The 18,087-nt window shown below is 34.1% G+C and overlaps 1 protein-coding gene across 1 annotated transcript; it reads right to left on the bottom strand.

The window, feature by feature from the left end:
• Positions 1-13,675: 13,675 nt before the first annotated feature.
• LOC142335971 (uncharacterized) lies at positions 13,676-15,276 on the bottom strand. The gene has a single exon (XM_075384394.1). The coding sequence runs from the start codon at positions 15,202-15,204 to the stop codon at positions 13,762-13,764; it is 1,443 nt and encodes a 480-aa protein (XP_075240509.1). The 5' UTR covers positions 15,205-15,276; the 3' UTR covers positions 13,676-13,761.
• Positions 15,277-18,087: the final 2,811 nt, after the last annotated feature.

The following is an 18,087-nucleotide window of genomic DNA, read 5'->3' as shown; positions in this document are numbered from 1 at the left end:
TTTCAACTACAAATTTTTCAAAATGACTGTGATAATGATTTTAATTGAACTCGCTAACTAACCAAAGTAACGAATATGTGAACAAACAAAATTTTATCCTAGGATTTGCAGAAAAAAAATGATGGAAAACAGAACAATATTTTAAATGCTTTTCGAAATACAAAGTAAAGGTTGCAATATTTATTATTCTCAATGACTTTCTGATCTCGTTTACGGTTTGTGATTAGCGTCTTTTCGACGACAAAAAAATTGTTTTTATCAATCCACTTATCTTCAGTCGACAGACATTTTTCCAATCCTAAAGAACTAAAATCACTAAGTGACCTCTTTAAAAAGAAATATTATAGTGAACATTCAAATCAAATATTTTCTGAATGGTTACAGAAGTTCGCAAATCAAAAGTTTGTCCAGCAAGATGCAGCTTTTAGAAAGCTCAAAAGCTTTTGTGAAAAACAATGCATTGATTCTTTACATTTTTTTTTTCAAAAAAATGTAATGAGTCAAAAAAACTAAAATTTTTGAAAAAAGTAGTTTTAATGTTTTTATTCCACGCAAAAACTTTTAAAACTCAGAAAATTATCAAATAGAGAGAATTAATGCTTGATGTCCCAACCCATTGTAAAATTATACATTAACGGACCTGCTATTGACTTCGAAGAGGTTGTTCGCTGACTAAAAGAGGACAGTAAAGGCTTTAATCCATGGTGTTCGTTCGAATGGTTGCAAATCTGTTGAGATATTACAAATTAGCTCTGAGCATTGTATCTGTATTCGCAGTGTATCCGCTTTGTTACTATTGTAGCTTTTATAGTTTTGATTCCAAGGAAACCACATTAATCAAACAAAATTAGGAATAGCAAAGGTTGCGCCTGTTTCTCTAGTAGCTGTCTATACGTACCGGGCTACAATATGATCTATGCATGTGCCACCTAATTCTCTTCAAAACTATGTACCTCCTCGAAGTTACCAGCTAATTTAAACAATTAAGCAACAATAGTAAAAAAAATGTAACCCTAATTTGACAAAACTTGGTTTTACTAAGCTTAGTAAGTCCCTAACGGGGATTAAAAATGATTTCTCTCAAACACTGTCCATACATTCGGGTAATATTTGTACATAAAATTCTTCTTAGCTAAATCAAATATATGCCTCGACTTCTTTTGAATTTGGGACAACGTGAAGATGGATTTTAATTGTGAAAATCACGCGCCAGTGACATCGGATTATTGCAGCTTGTAAACTCGGTATAACAAATCACATCGCCAATGGCGATTACAATCGTTTGAGTATAAAAAAATTTTCTCGTTAGATCGCGTTTTAGGATGTCCATTTCTCAATTGTCAAAAATGCTCTCCCTGAAAAGGAGGTTTACTTCTCAAAAATTTTTTAAAACCACCAGATTCAAGAAGACAAGTTGATATGAGATTGGAAGTAAAATTACTGATTGGAAACAAACATTGTTTTCTTTATCAGTAAAATGACTGCTTGATTGTTTCCATTTTAAACTTTGTCTCTGGAGTCTTTCCATTTTCCTGACGATATTTTTACTGACATACAAACTATTATATGTAATTTTTGATTAGATTACAATTTACTGACAATTTCATTTCACTTGGAGTTGATCTCTGTAGCTGTACAAGCTTCTGATTACTTTTTTGTAGAAAAACACTCAAGTGATAATCTCCCGATAAATTTTCTGAAAAATAAACGCTTAGGTCTTTAAAAACTCTCTCCTGTGAGATGGTTTCATTGTTGGGAATAAGCGAAATCTGCATGTTTCGATTTTTTGTGACGAAAATTGCTCATTTTTAAACTCATCGAAATAGAAGTTAAACCGATTCTCCTTGCTCCTAACAATAGCATTTTCAATAGATTTTTCCCGTTGCATTAATCTCCACAGTGCTGGTGATTTATGTGTCATCCGCGTATAAATAGCACTCATTGATTATATAAATGAACTAACTAAAATGATTTCTCACGAAAACGGAAAAAACTGTAAAAATTGACCCTTGAGCCCACCGCTGGTGATTGGTCGAAAAAAAGATTTTCCCTAAGATAACAATTTCCCCAAATTCGTAGTTTTGATTTTTAGTTGGAGTCAGAAGCGCCAAATTTTTAGCATCTTTGATCTAGAGTAAAGCCATTTTCGACTCGTTTTGGCAATTCTACAAAGTGCAATTTTGTTATAAGTATTGAAAACTTAAAAATGAACTTGAAAGCTTTTTCTCTCGCTTAAGCCTAAGTAATTACAAATTCGCAATCTTAAAATTGACTGGATTTATGACAGATCTTACAAAATAGCAAAAAGTATATGCACGATTTTTTTTCAAATTAATGCAAATTGAAGTTGTTTACTCTCCAAGATGAATTGCGGTTAGTACAGGAAAAAAAATTGTATTCAACCTTGTGGAGTTTTCTCAACTGAAATATAGTGAACAATTAGGTTAGCTTGCTCAAGTTGCACATGTATACACTCAGATACACTGCTTTGTCAATCTGCTAATTTGTTGAATATTCACTGCTTACAATTCATTGCTTTCTCAACGAAGTCACGAGGCATATTTAAATCTGATTTTACCTTTGTCTTGTATAATTTTAGCTCTGCTCTTTTCCTCCATGATAAATTCAACTCCAATAAAGATTAGAAACGTATAAAATATTGAGGCTCCTTTGTTTCTATGATTAGGATGAAATTTTGATCGGCACAAACACAACAATTCTCTAGTTTTGCAGACTGGAGTTAGATTTTCAAACTGTTCCTTTTATGTTTTATCAAAAAGACCGAGCTCTTGGCATGTTTGATTGTTTCCGTGATCAAAATCTCGTCATTCATCAAACTAAAGAGCCATTATGTTTGATTCCGAGATTTCGAGCACTATTTGTGATAATTTCGTTGATGCGCTTGTGTCATATTCAATACAAAAACTATTTTTATCATATCAGTTGGCCATGAGATTAAATAGCTATTCATTATATCGGAGGACTTTCAAAAACTGCGTTTTATTGGTGATTCAGCTGGAAAACAACACTTGTTATACCGTAAAAAATTTAAATTCAGCTTCAGCCGGTGACTTCTTTAACAGCAGTAACAACACAATTTGATTGAGAAAATATATATGGCAAAAAATTGGATCTATTCTGTTTCGCCCACACCCCAGCTTAGTGAGCATAAATCTTTTATGATCCTCAGTCGCACGTGCTATTTTCTAACATAGTAACGTGCTATATGACAACATACTATTTGTAACTGTGGGTCATAAAAAACACTGGAGGGGGGCGAAACAGAATAGAACCGAAAAATTTTTAAAAATCATTTAAAATCAGATAGTTTTCCCAAACAATAATTTCATTTAACTAATTCACAAACAATAAAATGGAGTTCACATTTAGTTAATTTTAAAATTAGCTCACCTCTGCAAATATTCCACCAGCAAATCAATCTAGCCTCAAATTACCTGATTGATTTGACCGTTTATAATGTTTTTCGCAAGTACGCAAACCTAACATGCAAACATCGCCAGAAATTTAAATGCATATTAGAAGTTCAAAATATTGCGGTTTAATATATTATCAGAATGAGCTAAATCAGTTCTGGTAGTCTCCGAGGTATAATATTGCAGGCCATTTTCTGATGACCCTGCAAGGTAAATTTGCCCGCAATGTTTTAGCCTCGTTAAACTTGAAGGTCAAATTCAGAAAATCCCAAATCGTTCTCCGGTTATTTTCCATAACTGAAAGCTTATTAATTATCCACCACTACGCAAACTACATCAATTAGTAACCAAAATTTCTCGTAACCATTAATCAAATTGCTACCGTTGACAAAGTCCCATAATAAATCAAGGTCTTCAAAAAAAAGAGACAATGAAAGCGGTGGCGATGTGAAGAATTTTTTCGAATGAAACCAGAGTGCATGAGCATGAAAATTCTGACAACCTGCTGCTGATAAGGGTTGTCGAAAAGTTAGCTGAACAATTATCGCTTGAAATCGGACATTTTAGATCATTGAATCAAATATATCAAAGCAATTTGAAAACATCTCAGATGCCCATTCCTCCTTTGAGAATGTAATGTGGGAGGATCTCTACCCTGGAGTGGTGTCGGCCATGTTTGGACTGGACATTGTCAATTCTGTCATCTCCACTCTGGGCTGCATTGGCAATGTGTTCACGATGCTCATCATATCCAAATGGGACAACATCTCATCCGGGGCAGCCTTCATGTTCGCTCTTGCTCTATCTGACTTGGTGGGGGTATTCTACGACGGAATTATAGATGGCGTTCCTCTACTGTTTGGGTTCTACATTCAAACGTTCAATGATTTCACGTGTTCTGCTTGTGCTTTCCTTTTGTGGGCTACATCATTTGCATCTTTCTACATGACAGTTCTTTTCAGCTTGGACAAATGCTTAGCTGTTGTGTTCCCTTTTAAGTATCGCCAATACGGCAAGCCAAAAGTATGCATAATTTCAACAGCCATTTTGTATTTAGTATCTTTTGTTATATCACTACCGGGGCTTTTTGTTGAGCGAAAACATCCATCGTTGAATAAATGTGTTCCCACAAGCTACACCATTGTTAGACGGAATTTCTATGAATTTGTTCCTCGGATCAGGTTTTTAACAGGAGCACTAGCTCCAATTGTAATAGTTACAACTCTTTTGGTTATAACCGCTGCTAAAATACAATTGAATGGTCGGAAATCTCGAAAAAGGACTGAAGGCTCAAAAACCGACCGTTCGCGATCTCAAAATCGTCGAGATATGGAAATAACTAGACAAATGATAGTTGTCACTCTTCTCTTTGACACACTCCTACTTTCTGGATCAATTGTGTATCTAAGACGTAGCTATATGGACGTTGAAAACCTGAGAGACCAAGCGCTGATTGCTATACTTCAACGAGTTATGAAAATGATTACAGCACTTATCAATTCAGCAAATTTTTACATCTATATCCTGTTTGGCAAGAAATTCAGATCGGACTTTCTGAAGCTTTTCAGGTCAAAGACGATTAATCGAACACAAACAAATGAAAACTAAACTACCACCGGGTAGCACTTAAGTTGTATAATGTATTTTTGATGATAAATGTGTGAACTGTGCAATCAATGATTATATACATGATCCCGGACGCAATAAATTCATAAATCTACAGTTGCGTAGTTCTTGCCAACGTCGTCAAATTATTATAAAATTTTAATGAATTTTATATATGAATCACTATAGATGACAGTAGAGTAATCATTGAGTTATTGGTCAGTCAGCGTTACAAAAACTCAGCGACTTCGCGTTTTATATTCATTCAATTTGTTTGATGTGAGCTGATATAGCCCCCCCCCCCAATGCTAGCCTCCCTCAGCCCCAGCTGGCTACTACCGAAACCAACCGCCCGCCCTTCGATTGAGAGCAATTTGCACGACGTTGGTAGTTATATTGTGGCCCGGGGGGGCTACAAACGGAAAAGATTCGGATTTTTTCCAATATGGCGCTCGGCTATCAACGACAAAAAGAGAATACCACATACCAACCTAAAATCCTTGAATGAGAGAGAGTAAATGGGCTCAAAAGCATTTTTAAGGAAGTAAGTCAAGAGTGGGGAAATAGTTTTTTGCTTTTAGGTCGAACTGGTGAAGAATAAAACTTAAACAATTAACTGAAAGACTCCGGAAACATTCCAAGGTTTACACCAACTTAAAACCTTCAACGCCCATTCACACTTCAACAAAACTCACCAGCCATAATATAATCAGCATTGAAACGATCCGTTCCAAAACAAATAGAACTCAAACTGAAAAACTGTTTCTATATAATCAAAGAAACGGAAAGGTTTTTTAAATCCTGTACTGCGCTGAGCTTTTATTAGACCAATCTTGTAACCGTAAATAAAGGAGAGTCAGCAAGCGTAAGTCACTTGTTTGAAGTAAGTCATCTGTGATCAAATTAAGTTTTTCAGTTTTTAGTTCAACATCAGACTTCTAATGAATCAAACCAACGTGATAGAATGCAAACATTACCGGAAGACTCTGAAGATCAACAAAATTCTTGTAATGACCGAGACAAATTTTTGACAAAACTGTGTTCCATAATCATAATTATAATCATAATCATATATATTATTTTAATAATAATATAATTTTAGTTATAATCAAAATCATAAATTATAAAAAAAAAATTGTGAGAAGATTTAGTTAAGTACTAGCCCTGAAGATGAAATCAGTTAATTTTTAAATCGAAGACCTTCAACTGAATCAACTTTATGTCGTCATTAGACCGCAGAGGCATACCCTAAAATTTCCGCCTTAATAAAATTCTCTCGAAAATTAGATAAAATTACAAAAAAAATTGTGAGAAGATTTAGTTAAGTACTAGCTCTGAAGATGAAATCAGTTAATTTTCAAATCAAAGACCTTCAACTGAATCAACTTTATGTCGTCATTACACCGCAGAGGCATACCCCAAAATTTCCGCTTTAATAAAATTCGCTCGAAAATTAGATACATAAAATGAACGAAAATAGGAGACATCTTTTGTATCTTATTTTTCGAAAATGGAGTTCGCCAATTTTGCGAAATAAAAAACCTTTCAAATCGTAAAAAAGGTTACAAGTCTTGTAACACATCTCCGCTCATTTTAGTTATCTATTAATCGCATTAAAAGTATCTCTAATCCGCAATTGAGCCGAATTCAACGCGCGCTTTTAGAGCATGCAATGTAATTTAAAATTTTGTAATAAGCACTTTAATAAATATTTCATGGAAGCTTTCAAAGCATTAAAGTGATTTAAATATAAGCAACTTTATATATATGGTGTAGGTCCCAACGCCACAAAAACTGATTTTTTTTCCAAAGAATCGCTCGAAAAAAGGTTTTGTATATCAATGTGGGACTGGCCGATTTTAAGTAACACCCTTTAATAAGTAATACTCTTTAACAAGTAGTAATAAAATAGTAATAAAAAACTAGTAGTAGTAATAAAGATTCAATAACCGCCATGGCTTTAACCGCCATAGCTTTAATGAGCTGCCATATCTTCCAGTTGATGTACTAGAGTAGATTCAATGAACGGGGTAGGAACGCTTTGAAAGTTGTAATAAGTGCAATTAGTAGTAACAAAGCTCCAATAATTACTTTTTTGATCAAAAACGCGCATTAAATTAGTCTTAAATGTGGATAATAGGACGAAATCGAGTTACGTTGCGTGCAAAAAAGCGATACAGAAATCGAGCAAATTTGTGATACAAATTCCGCAAAAATTAGGGTACAAAGCTTGTACTTTTATTTCGCGGCTAAAATTTGGACACATTTGCAAACACGGGATGCGCAATTCCCTTCAATTTTGCTTGTTTTTGCTAAAGTAGCTATTTTCCGCAACACTGTTGCATTTTTTATTGTATTAACAAAGAAAAAACGAACACGAGATACACAGATTGGGCACGTTGGCCGTGACGATTTGGGCATACCTCTGCGGCGTAATGAACGATTTTTTCGTGCATGTAGGTCATCCATGACTTCTTTTACGTCGAACACGTGGACAACAGAAAACATAGCCGTATACTTCTGCAAACAAACCGAAGCTTTGTGCTACGTAACAAAAGAATGATTAGCATGTCTTTGAAAGATAATAGATGGATGTATCATTTACGAAACAGTTAAGAAATTCTACCACCAAAACTGACTCTAAAGTTAGTCTCCAATATTTCAATTAACTCAGCCAAACTTTAAGGAAACTTTGTATGAAAACTGAATTCCATCAAAACTAAGGGAAATCATTCCAAAAACTTAGCACCGCTTTTAATCGCTTGGGGATCAACTTGTAAACATCTGATTGCAACAGTAGGCCGATAAATTCTTGAATTCAACCTTTGTTGTATTACTTTCAGCAAATTTAAAGCAAGTCGGATCAGAAAAGCAAAAATGGGTCCCATTTTTGACAAAAAATGTCAGAATTTTGAAAAATTTAGCATCAATGCTAGTCAAAACACTCGGATCGAACAATGCAACGACCCTCCCCTATCTTATGAGATAAAATAAACGACATCACAGTTCAAAATTTAGATAAATTTTAGATAAATTGAAGAAAAATTGATAAAAAATACCGAATATGTGAACAAAAACAGCTGAATTACGTGTAATAATCACAAAACTTCAAACCTAGATAACTCCTATGAAAACAAATATCGAAAAAATCTTTTTAATTCCATATTCTAGGCTGGACGGGCTTTCTAATGATACCACTCACAACTCTATACGATGATTATATCAAACGGCTAAAAAATTTCTGAACAAAAAACCCATTTGAGTATATAGTTCCTCCCCCACTGAAGTGGGTCGGAACAATGAGATTATCTTTGCTCCATTTATATATATTTCACAACAATTAGGCTACAAGCCGATCTCGCCCGGGACCAATGTAAGCTTCTGATTGAAAAAGTAGGCCGATAAATTCTTGAATTCAACCTTTTTTGTATTGTAAAGCGGAATAAAGAAACGTATTTATAAGTAAAGATTAATAAGGCAACCTATAAGTATTGAACACGGAAAATTGAAGAGTGAAAGGACAAAAAAGACGCAGACGAAACGGTACATAAACAAGCGACGACAAAAATTATGAGAATTCGATAATTTTTTCTATAGGCCGGGGTTGTGAATTTTTTCACAACTTTTCTGTGTGTATTGAGTTTCACTCAATTGACGATCCTCCTAGTTGTAAAAGTTGATTTTTGACAACTTTGTCAAAAATTTATACTTTTGTCATGTTTTTCTTTTTTTGGTCAATTTTTTTGCAATTTCTCGAGAACGGACCGGTAATCCAGTAAATTGGACGATTTTATGCGTGAAAGTACGGTTTATCAATATTCGATATTGATTTAATGTTTTTTGAATTGCATCAAAATTGACCACAAATTTTCAAAATTAAACAATTTAGTACAATGTTCTCTCAATTTTCTCTATATCAGAGATCATTTTTTGATATACAAAACAACTATATCAATTTTTGCGAATTTTTGGTTGATCTTCCAAAAATTTTCAATATCGATGTTTTTTCGTCTCAAAAATTATGTTTGCGGTGGGTTAATGTGACCAAAAATCAGAGTGTATGATTTCTTACCTTTAAGTTATTTTCATAAAGTAATACTTATATGTCTGAAAAGCTACAAAAATTTCTGTCAGTGGTTGGATATCTTAACCTCCAATTTATTCTTTAGTTACATCACTACAAAAAGAAAATATAAAACGTTTTGGTTCTGTCTTAGTTTTTTTTGAAACATTATTACTGCAGCCGGGTAACAAAAATCTCCATCAGGTTATATCTCTAATGCTGTGAAGTCGAAGTCACTGTTCTCTCTCTTGGTCTTGTGCTGGATAAAATCACGAGAATAGATGTTAGCACAACTCAGACTCACCGCCTCGTGCATGCAACCGTGCAGCTCTGTAAAATTCGTCGATCCTGCCCTTCTCTGAAGCGCATCCACATTTTGATTTACGAACCAACTAATCAGTTTATCTGCCTCCAAATTACGATAGTCGGGTATGCCTGTTTCAATTTATTTTCCCGCACCAGTAATAACACAATTTAGATTTGGAAATAAACTCCTTCAACGAATCCATATCGTTTTGACTTGGTTAGACAAAAGACGGCATGTAAGACTTCGTAACTTTGGATTTGGTATTAAACAAGGAGGCTCGTTTATGTGCGTTCATGACTTAATTGTCTCCCAAATGATGAAGAGATATAAATTTTTCAAAAACATACATATCGTTCAATTAACAACCAATGAAATACATAAAAAAGGTCAATAATAAAAATCAAACAACCAATATTATTTACAACCAAACCTCGATGTCCATAATAAAAAAATCATTAGAAAACCAATATCGCATCAGATAAAACCTAAACAAAACAATATAATTTATATTTCATTAAAAAAGAAGTGTTTCCATTTTTGAAAACAATTAATTTCACAGTTATTAAAGTCATTAGATGTCAACTGAAACCACTAAAATGTTCATTTACATCTCCATCAAAAGCAATTGAGACAAGTCATTATCCAATTTTCAATTGCGCCAATTTTCAAGGCCAATGGAACTTGCGATTATTGTAACAAATATCGATTATCCTGTACAAATAGAACATTTTACGAAATCTCGTAGTAACAAAGTCAAGAAACAAATGTTTGAAGCAAAAACCGTTTTTAAGATTAAAAATTAGCTCACTGGAAATAGGTTGTGTCCTGTGTTTACAGTGACTGAGCCACAAATCGATCAAAAACTGTTTAAAAAAGGCGAAGCGCAAAAACCCAAATAGGTTTTGAATACAAACACTTTCAAAAGTCATAACAAACTAAAGATTCCAATAAGAAGCGAATGATTAAGTTGCAGTACTTCAGGAAGCCAATTAGGCCTGTTAGGGATTAGACTAAATCAGGACCCCACAAAATAACAACAAATACAAAGAGGCCAAAACTTCAAACATTTTTACGACATCACTCTGTTCAAGGCACTGTAATCACAATACGTTACCTACAACAACTGTAAATCATTATTTTCTCCCCATCTTAACATCAAATAGTCTTCTTTATGAAAGGAACTTGTAGACATGAAAACAAAAAGAAACCAAGAAATTGAACAGTTAATAAATCTCGCAATTTTAATGAAACTGAATGGTCGAAGCAATCAGTTACAACATATAACCAAGCGCAAAAAAAAATATTTAAATCAACAAAAGTAATTAAGACTTCTTATGAGATTCTATGAGATTGAGCTATATACTGACGAAAATGAAAGCAAAAAGGAGATAGTTTTTTTAGGGGAGACAAAAAGGAAACAATCTTTTTTTTAAAAGTTAAATTGAAAGTCATCAAAACAAACAGCTATAAACTGAAATATTTAACTAAATTTAGTTATATGTCCTGGGCAAGCAATTGAGACCTGTTGTAATTAGGTATATGGCGTACAACAAAAAATGAAAGAGAAAGAGGCGAAAAAAAAACAAAATTTTGTCAGATAAATGTGTCTCAGCCAAAAAGCATAAAACTACTCAACAAAAACAACAAACATATAGATGCAATTTTTTCCAACGCTGTGCATTTTCTCCCTAATATGCTTTACTTCAATTGGACCAGTCAATAATGCAATAATTCGACAAGGAAAAAAAATGAGCTCATAAAAACACACTCACGCTCAAAAATAAAAAAAAAATTTGAATACATGCAGTATCAAAACAAAGAAACCATCACTTGAAAATCAAACTGTTACCAACTTTAATTAATAACCCACAGGAAGTCGGTTTCCTTCTGCTGTTATTGAGACTGCGCCCGAAATTGAGAGAGAGAAAAAAAAACAAAATAGTGTGCAAAGTTAAAAAAGTCACCGACTTTTTCTTCAAACAAATATATTCAAAGTGATAGCAGACATTAGATAACAACAGAAAGAATTGTCTAGGTTCACTTGAATCTCAATCAAAACAAACTGGATCTTTTAATAGGGACACTTAGTCATTGGGCTACAAAAAGGACAACAAAGGAAAGCAAAACTCAAGAAGTCCGTAAAATTTTCACGAAAACAATTGGTCACAGCCATAAAAACCACACGTTTAACTCTGAAACGATAAAATAATCTCGTCGGCACTCGTTTTTCGTAAATATTATCCGTCATTAATTAAGCCCTGATTTGAATTTCTCGCCAGTAATCTCATAAAAAAAATTTACATAGCTGAATTATTTTTAAAAAAGTTCGGGCCCCATTGAAAAGTAAAAATTTAAGTATCGTAAGGATCCATGATGATATTAGGATCAACCCAGATATTGCTGCTTGTCTTACGAAACACTCAATTGTTCAAATGGTTTCGAAATGGATCATTTTTATACAAAAATTTTAAATGAGTCAAAAATAAATAAGTATTTTGTATAATTTTGGAGTTTGAATCTGAAAAAATTGGCATGATTATAATTCCAGAAGACTCTTAAAGACAAAGAGAATAGAACTAGCACTGTTTTGAGCTTAACAAGAAAATGGCCGCAGTTTTAAGGTGTGTACTTTCAGCAAATTTAAGGCAAGTTGGATTAGAAAAGCAAATTTGGTCCCATTTTTGACGAAAGTCAGAATTTTGAAAATTTTAGCCTCAAGACTAGCCAAAACACTCGGATCGAACAAGCCGGTCGCGCCCGGGACCAATGTAAGCTTCTGATTGAAACAGTAGGCCGATAAGTTCTTGAATAACCTTTTTTGTATTGCAAAACGGGATAAAGCAACGTATTTTTAAGTAAAGATTAATAAGACAACGTATAAGCAGCTAGACGTGAAAATCAACTAGTGAAACTTAGATGGCAAGATTTTTTGATGATCTCTTTCCGGTTTTTTTTGTCTGATGTTATTGACGTCAAAATCAGTTCCTAATAGGTCAACAATCGTGTAGAGAACCTAACAATATTAAGCTGAAAACCACCTAAATCCGTACATACCGTGATTAAATTTACGTTAAATTAGGTTAAATGAACCTTTCTGGAACTTTCTACGTATATTAGAACGTTGTATACGCATTTAAATTCGAATTCAAATACTCGATTCTGATTGGACAATACTTCGTTCATTTACTACGTAACACAACTCCATTAACCATCAAGAAACTTATACAGATTACATTCCGAAGATTTGATAAGAGAATAAAATAGAGAATAGCAATTTACTAGAGAAAAAGTATATTCTTATTGATGATCATATAAAAACAACAAACAAAAACAAATCTACTCTCTACAGAGCTCATTCTATAGAGATAGAGAAAACATCGACTTAATTCCGAAAACATGAAACTAAGGACAACGCAGGCTTCTTTAAGATAAAACTGAAGGTTTTATCTGACTTCATCTTTGCTTTACTAATAATTTTACGGTTCGAAAAACAATGGCGGAGCGACGCTTTTATAAATAATTTTTTGGCGTGCACTTGAAATAGGACCTAAATGCATTTTGAGCTGTTTTTGAGTGACTGCCGTTATATACGCATTTTTGCGTTTCTTTTTTGAATACTTTACGTTTTATAGGGAGTTTATCCGGTTCAGCTGATCCTGATCGCCGTTTTGATTACTATTGAGTTGTATTTATGTTACGATTTAGTCAAATTTGTTTCTGATTTTTATGGTTATCGACGCAAACCCACACGATATTGCGACAAACTTTATTGGAACGTTGCAACTAGTGAACTTTACAGAAAATTTTAAAAACTTCAATTGAAAACTTAACAATCTTCAATACTTCGTCCTTTCTTTTCCCGATCTTTACACATAGTTTTAGTTTTCCGTTCTATCATTTGGCAAGTCATTGGTTGAAGAAGACGGAATCAGTCAATTTTTTTGTTTTTGGAGTTGCAGCTTCTGGAGATTTTCGAAAGAACTAACAGATTTCTAGTAATGCTTCACTTTCTAAGTAGTTTCTTCGGCTTTTGAGTTCGGCTTCCCGCTATGTTTTTATGTTTTGAAGGTAAACTTGGTTGAACTATTTTTAACGTCCGGTTCACTATAGCCAGACTTCCATCCAACTCGTCTTCGCTTCTTAAACGTGTGCACCAAAGCTCTCTATCTACTACAAGGCAATAATTTAACAACCATCGGATTCAATCTGCTAATTTTGTTTCAAAATCGATCCCTTCTCTCCGATACGGAAGTGTGTCCAAAACAACAAATCTAAAACAATTTATTGGCAGCCTAAATTTAATTCAAACACAAATCAATCAAATTATCAACATAATATTAACTAAAACCACACTAATTATGCTTCGGAAAACTTGGTGTCTTTTTAAACAAAGGAGCTGAGCTAAATCCAAGTCCGTTATAATGCCTCTTCGGCAGTTTTAATGATAACTTACTGTCACTCGATAATACCGAGGGCATTGATGCACTAACACTTGTTTTAATTTTAGATTTCACGGCTGTACTATTTGCACTTTTCCTTGCTAGAAGACTTCCTTTGACATTTGAAAACGGATTTTTGAACTCAGGCGACTCCATAAAAATAGTTTGTTCCATTAAAATGTCATCATCATCACTGTTTACAGGCAGATAGGCTTTTCTCTTCATTTTGCCGCCATTTTCGGAACTTGAATTATCTTTAGATCCCGCAGTCGAGGTCGAGGTTGGAACAGAACTTGAGCTCGATGTTGACGCAACTTGTAACGGCTGTTTGAAATTTGATGAAAGATCATTTTCTTTATCATCTCCTGAGTTCAGTTCAGATACACTTTGGTCAGACAGCCTTTTAGGATTAGTGCTTTTCTCAAAAGAATAATTTACAGTTTCGTCCAAAGAAAGGCAACTTGAAACTGAATCTTGTCGCTTCAGTGACGATTTTGACGACTTTTGTTTCTCGGTTGTTAAAATGTCGCTCATGTGGGATACATTCGAATACATTTTGTCTTGATACTTGCGCAGAATTTCAACTTCAACTTTCAAACTTTGAAGTTCACTTTTGAGTTGCCTTTTCTCGCCGTCCAAAGCGACTGTTAGCTCTGCTAAAACCTGTATTCCATGGTCGCCCATGTGTTTATAGTTCTCAACTCGCTCTCGAATCTCGCTACTTTTTGACTTCAACAAATTTCTAACCTCGCACGGCCTTTCAATTTCTGCATCGTGCTTTCTCTGCATGGACTTGAGTTGTCGTTCTAAATCCTGAACTTTGAAATCTTTTCTGGTCAAGTCATGCCTTGCTTGTTCCAACGATTCCTTCGTTTTCCCAAATTTTCGAGTCAATGTTGAAAACTGTTCATTCTTGTCGGCCAAGCTAGATTCAGCGTTAGATAGTTGATTGCTAAGAAATGACACAGTTTGCTCTTGTTGAGTTTTTTCGCTCTGAACTTTTGATTGGTAACTAGAATATTCAGATTTGATTTTGGTTAAATTGCGTTGGAGAGAAACAAGCTCTGCTTCTAATTCCGAATTCGTTTTAGGTACAAGTTGCACTTCGTCACTGTGGGAGAAAATATTTTCCTTCGTTTCGTTTAAAGCATTTTCATCGAACTGCAGGTAAATGGACTGTGATTGGGTGGCACGGGATGAGATCCTGCAATGTGGGCATTTCCTATTACTCTGTACCCGGAACCACTCCTCAATGCATCCAGTGTGAAACACGTGACCACATCCAGGGTTACTTAGTTTGTCATCAGGGACAATTGTGCTCAAGCAAACTGGACACACAATTGGAATAACTGGCATTGTTTTACCAATTGAAATCCAAGACACTATTTTACTCCAAACATATCTCAGCTGAAAGAACAAATGTTGCAATGCAAGATTCCACGATTTTGCGTTCTGATGACTTTGAAGGTAAAAACTGTCATTACGAAGATCCTGCACTTAAATTTCTCAAATCAGATTAGCTACAATATCTATTAGAGAACGAGTTGATAGCAATGATTAGTTAGTGGACATTAAAAATTTCTAGAGAGTTGATCTAAAATCTTATACAAAAAGTCTTGTTTCGTCACAACAGAAAGAGGTATAGCAAAATATTTCCAGGAGAGTCTGAACAGTTTTCTCTCTCCAATACTGAAATTCGTATATTAAATGGAGCCGGCGTACAGATAGATAATTGTTATCACCAAGGACATTTTGACCGGTAAAAATTACAAAACATAACTCACGACTACCGTCGGAATAATTGCTCTCGGACAACCGGTAAATCCAAAATCCTGTACTGGAGGACCAAAAGTCACATCGGTCGCACGAAAAAACACTATAAACCGACTATTAAAAAGACATCCACGATCCGAAAAATTGCTGCACGCTTTGATTTGGAGCAATTAAAATGCAAAAACAAAACTTTACAATCTAGCCAAATGGACGGAATTTGCTTATAATCAGCCATATTTTCGAACTAGTCAAAAGAGTCTTAATAAAACGAATAAACATGGTGCGACATAATAACTAAACATAGTCGAAAAATTGCTGGAAAATAGCTGCCGTTGACTCCATTACATACATTGCGACTGAAACAGAAAAAGAAAGTGATAAAAATAGACAGAATTCGGCTTCTTAAGTTCAGGCCATTCAGCTTAATATTAAAGCTAATTAGCATTTGCTCTTCTAATAATCTTTTATAACACAATGCAGTAGGACGGAATGTCCGGCTTCCACGGTTAATCCAATTTCTTCTGAATTTACTATTTGACCTTAACTACTTTCACTATATTGCGTAAAATGTTAATCAGAAGTCAAACGGGAAAACTGTAGCTGTTGCAAAAAGAACAAAAATAAATTTAATAGAAAAGAAAATGTAGCCGAAAGATTTCAGAACCGGGAAGAAATTAAATGTAGCTTAGACCAGGCCAACGATTCATTTGAATATTCTATAATTTGAAAATTTGTTTCAAGTGTTTTTATCTTTCTCAATTCAAAAAATGAAAAATAAATAACAAGAACAAAACGTGCTCTGAACTCTTTATAAATTTCCGCACGTTGCGACTACAAATCAAATAATCTCGGCAGGCCTTGTGAACTTTTCTGTTAAAACAATGAATTGCTTAAAATTAGGAAAAGCAAGAAAAGTAATGGATACCGAGAAAAACACTGTATAAAGGAAAAGCATAAAGCAAATTCAAAGGATGATATATTTATTTTGCATTTATTTTCTACCAAATTCTCTGACAATTATAGCATCGCTTAAATTGTTCTCGAAACAAAATTGATGTACTGTCTTCTCCACGCTCAATGTGTCTCTTTGTAAAAAAAAGGGTGCAACCACCAATAACATAGCCGGCAGATTGCCGGAATAGCTGCGAAAGAATAGACCTGCATGCCATATAAGAGATAGAAACAGATACAGATCTAAATTGAAAAAAAAATCGACGCCGCTCAAAAAACTAAGCTAAAAAACATTCAGGGATAAATTAATAAAGCTTGTTAAAATTCATTCCGCAGAAGCCTCTTATTAAGGACCTTTACTGCACAAATGAGTTCCTTTGACCTTGAACAAATTCAAACTAAAATTAAGTTTTAAAGTGCAAAAGTCATTTTATTGAGTGAGGTAAGTCACGTATGATCAAAATCTAATCACGCAAATAACCTAAAAACTTTTGCTAAAGCGAGTGAGAAATGACGTCACGCGCGCAAATGCCGTTAGTGAGAGGAAGAAGTCATTCAGAAAATTTGACTTTTTCAGCTTTGCTGTGTGAACAAATGTAAAACGAAAAAAGAGCGTCAGACGAAACAAAAAAAACCCAGAGCACCGCAATATAGCTTCGCTCAGCTTACAGCTTCGCAGCTATAATAATAAATTCAAAACAACAACCGAACAACAAAGTAAAAAAAAGCACACAAAAATCGCCAGGAAATTTCAAAATTTGATTTATTTCGATCAATTTTCAGCAAAAATTATACAATTCATTCCAAATAGATGAAAATTTCACATCAGCTACTAGAAACATAATTTCCGCTAGGAAATTCTGAATACCATTAGGGACTCTAACAGCCATTGATGCTCTCCGGGCTTTACCTGTTCATCACGTTTTTGAGGACGAAAAGTTAAGAGGGTCAGACAAAAAATCGGTCAAGCGAAAAATCGCATAGCAAAAGACCACAGGACAAATATAATTGCTACAAACTATGTTTCAGAGCAATTAAAAGCATAAATTTATTGATACGAAGAAACAGAGGCAGTGAAAGGTAGAAGCGTTTTCTTTTTCAGTTTCTATCTTCTGATTACTTTATAAGGAAATTTTCTATTTTCAATCAAACTTGTATAATCGAAGATACCTATAATTTTTGATGACAACTTTTCCAGAAAATATAAATGATTAATATAAAATAATGCTTCGTTTGAGAGCAATTGATAAAGTGAATATTGTCCTAATTCATATAAATTTGTGAGAGGATTTAAATAAACACCCACAGAAAAATTTGTATTTTTAAGAACGTCACGTTCAAGATAAACGTGAAATTTCCGGAACACGGTTAGGGTTAGGGCATGAAAACAACACCATTATGGCAAACTGACGTCAAGAAAATTCCTCTCAGACGAAAGATCTATTTCTAACCACATTAAGCAGCTGTGTGGATTCGAATCTTATTTCTTCACACAATGGTATTTCGTAAAAAAAC

Source organism: Convolutriloba macropyga, chromosome 3, assembly GCF_964194025.1.
Source record: "Convolutriloba macropyga chromosome 3, txConMacr16.3, whole genome shotgun sequence".
Lineage (NCBI taxonomy): Eukaryota > Metazoa > Xenacoelomorpha > Acoela > Convolutidae > Convolutriloba > Convolutriloba macropyga.
Note: the sequence above shows the minus strand (reverse complement) of the source record. Positions and strands in the feature narration are given on the sequence as shown.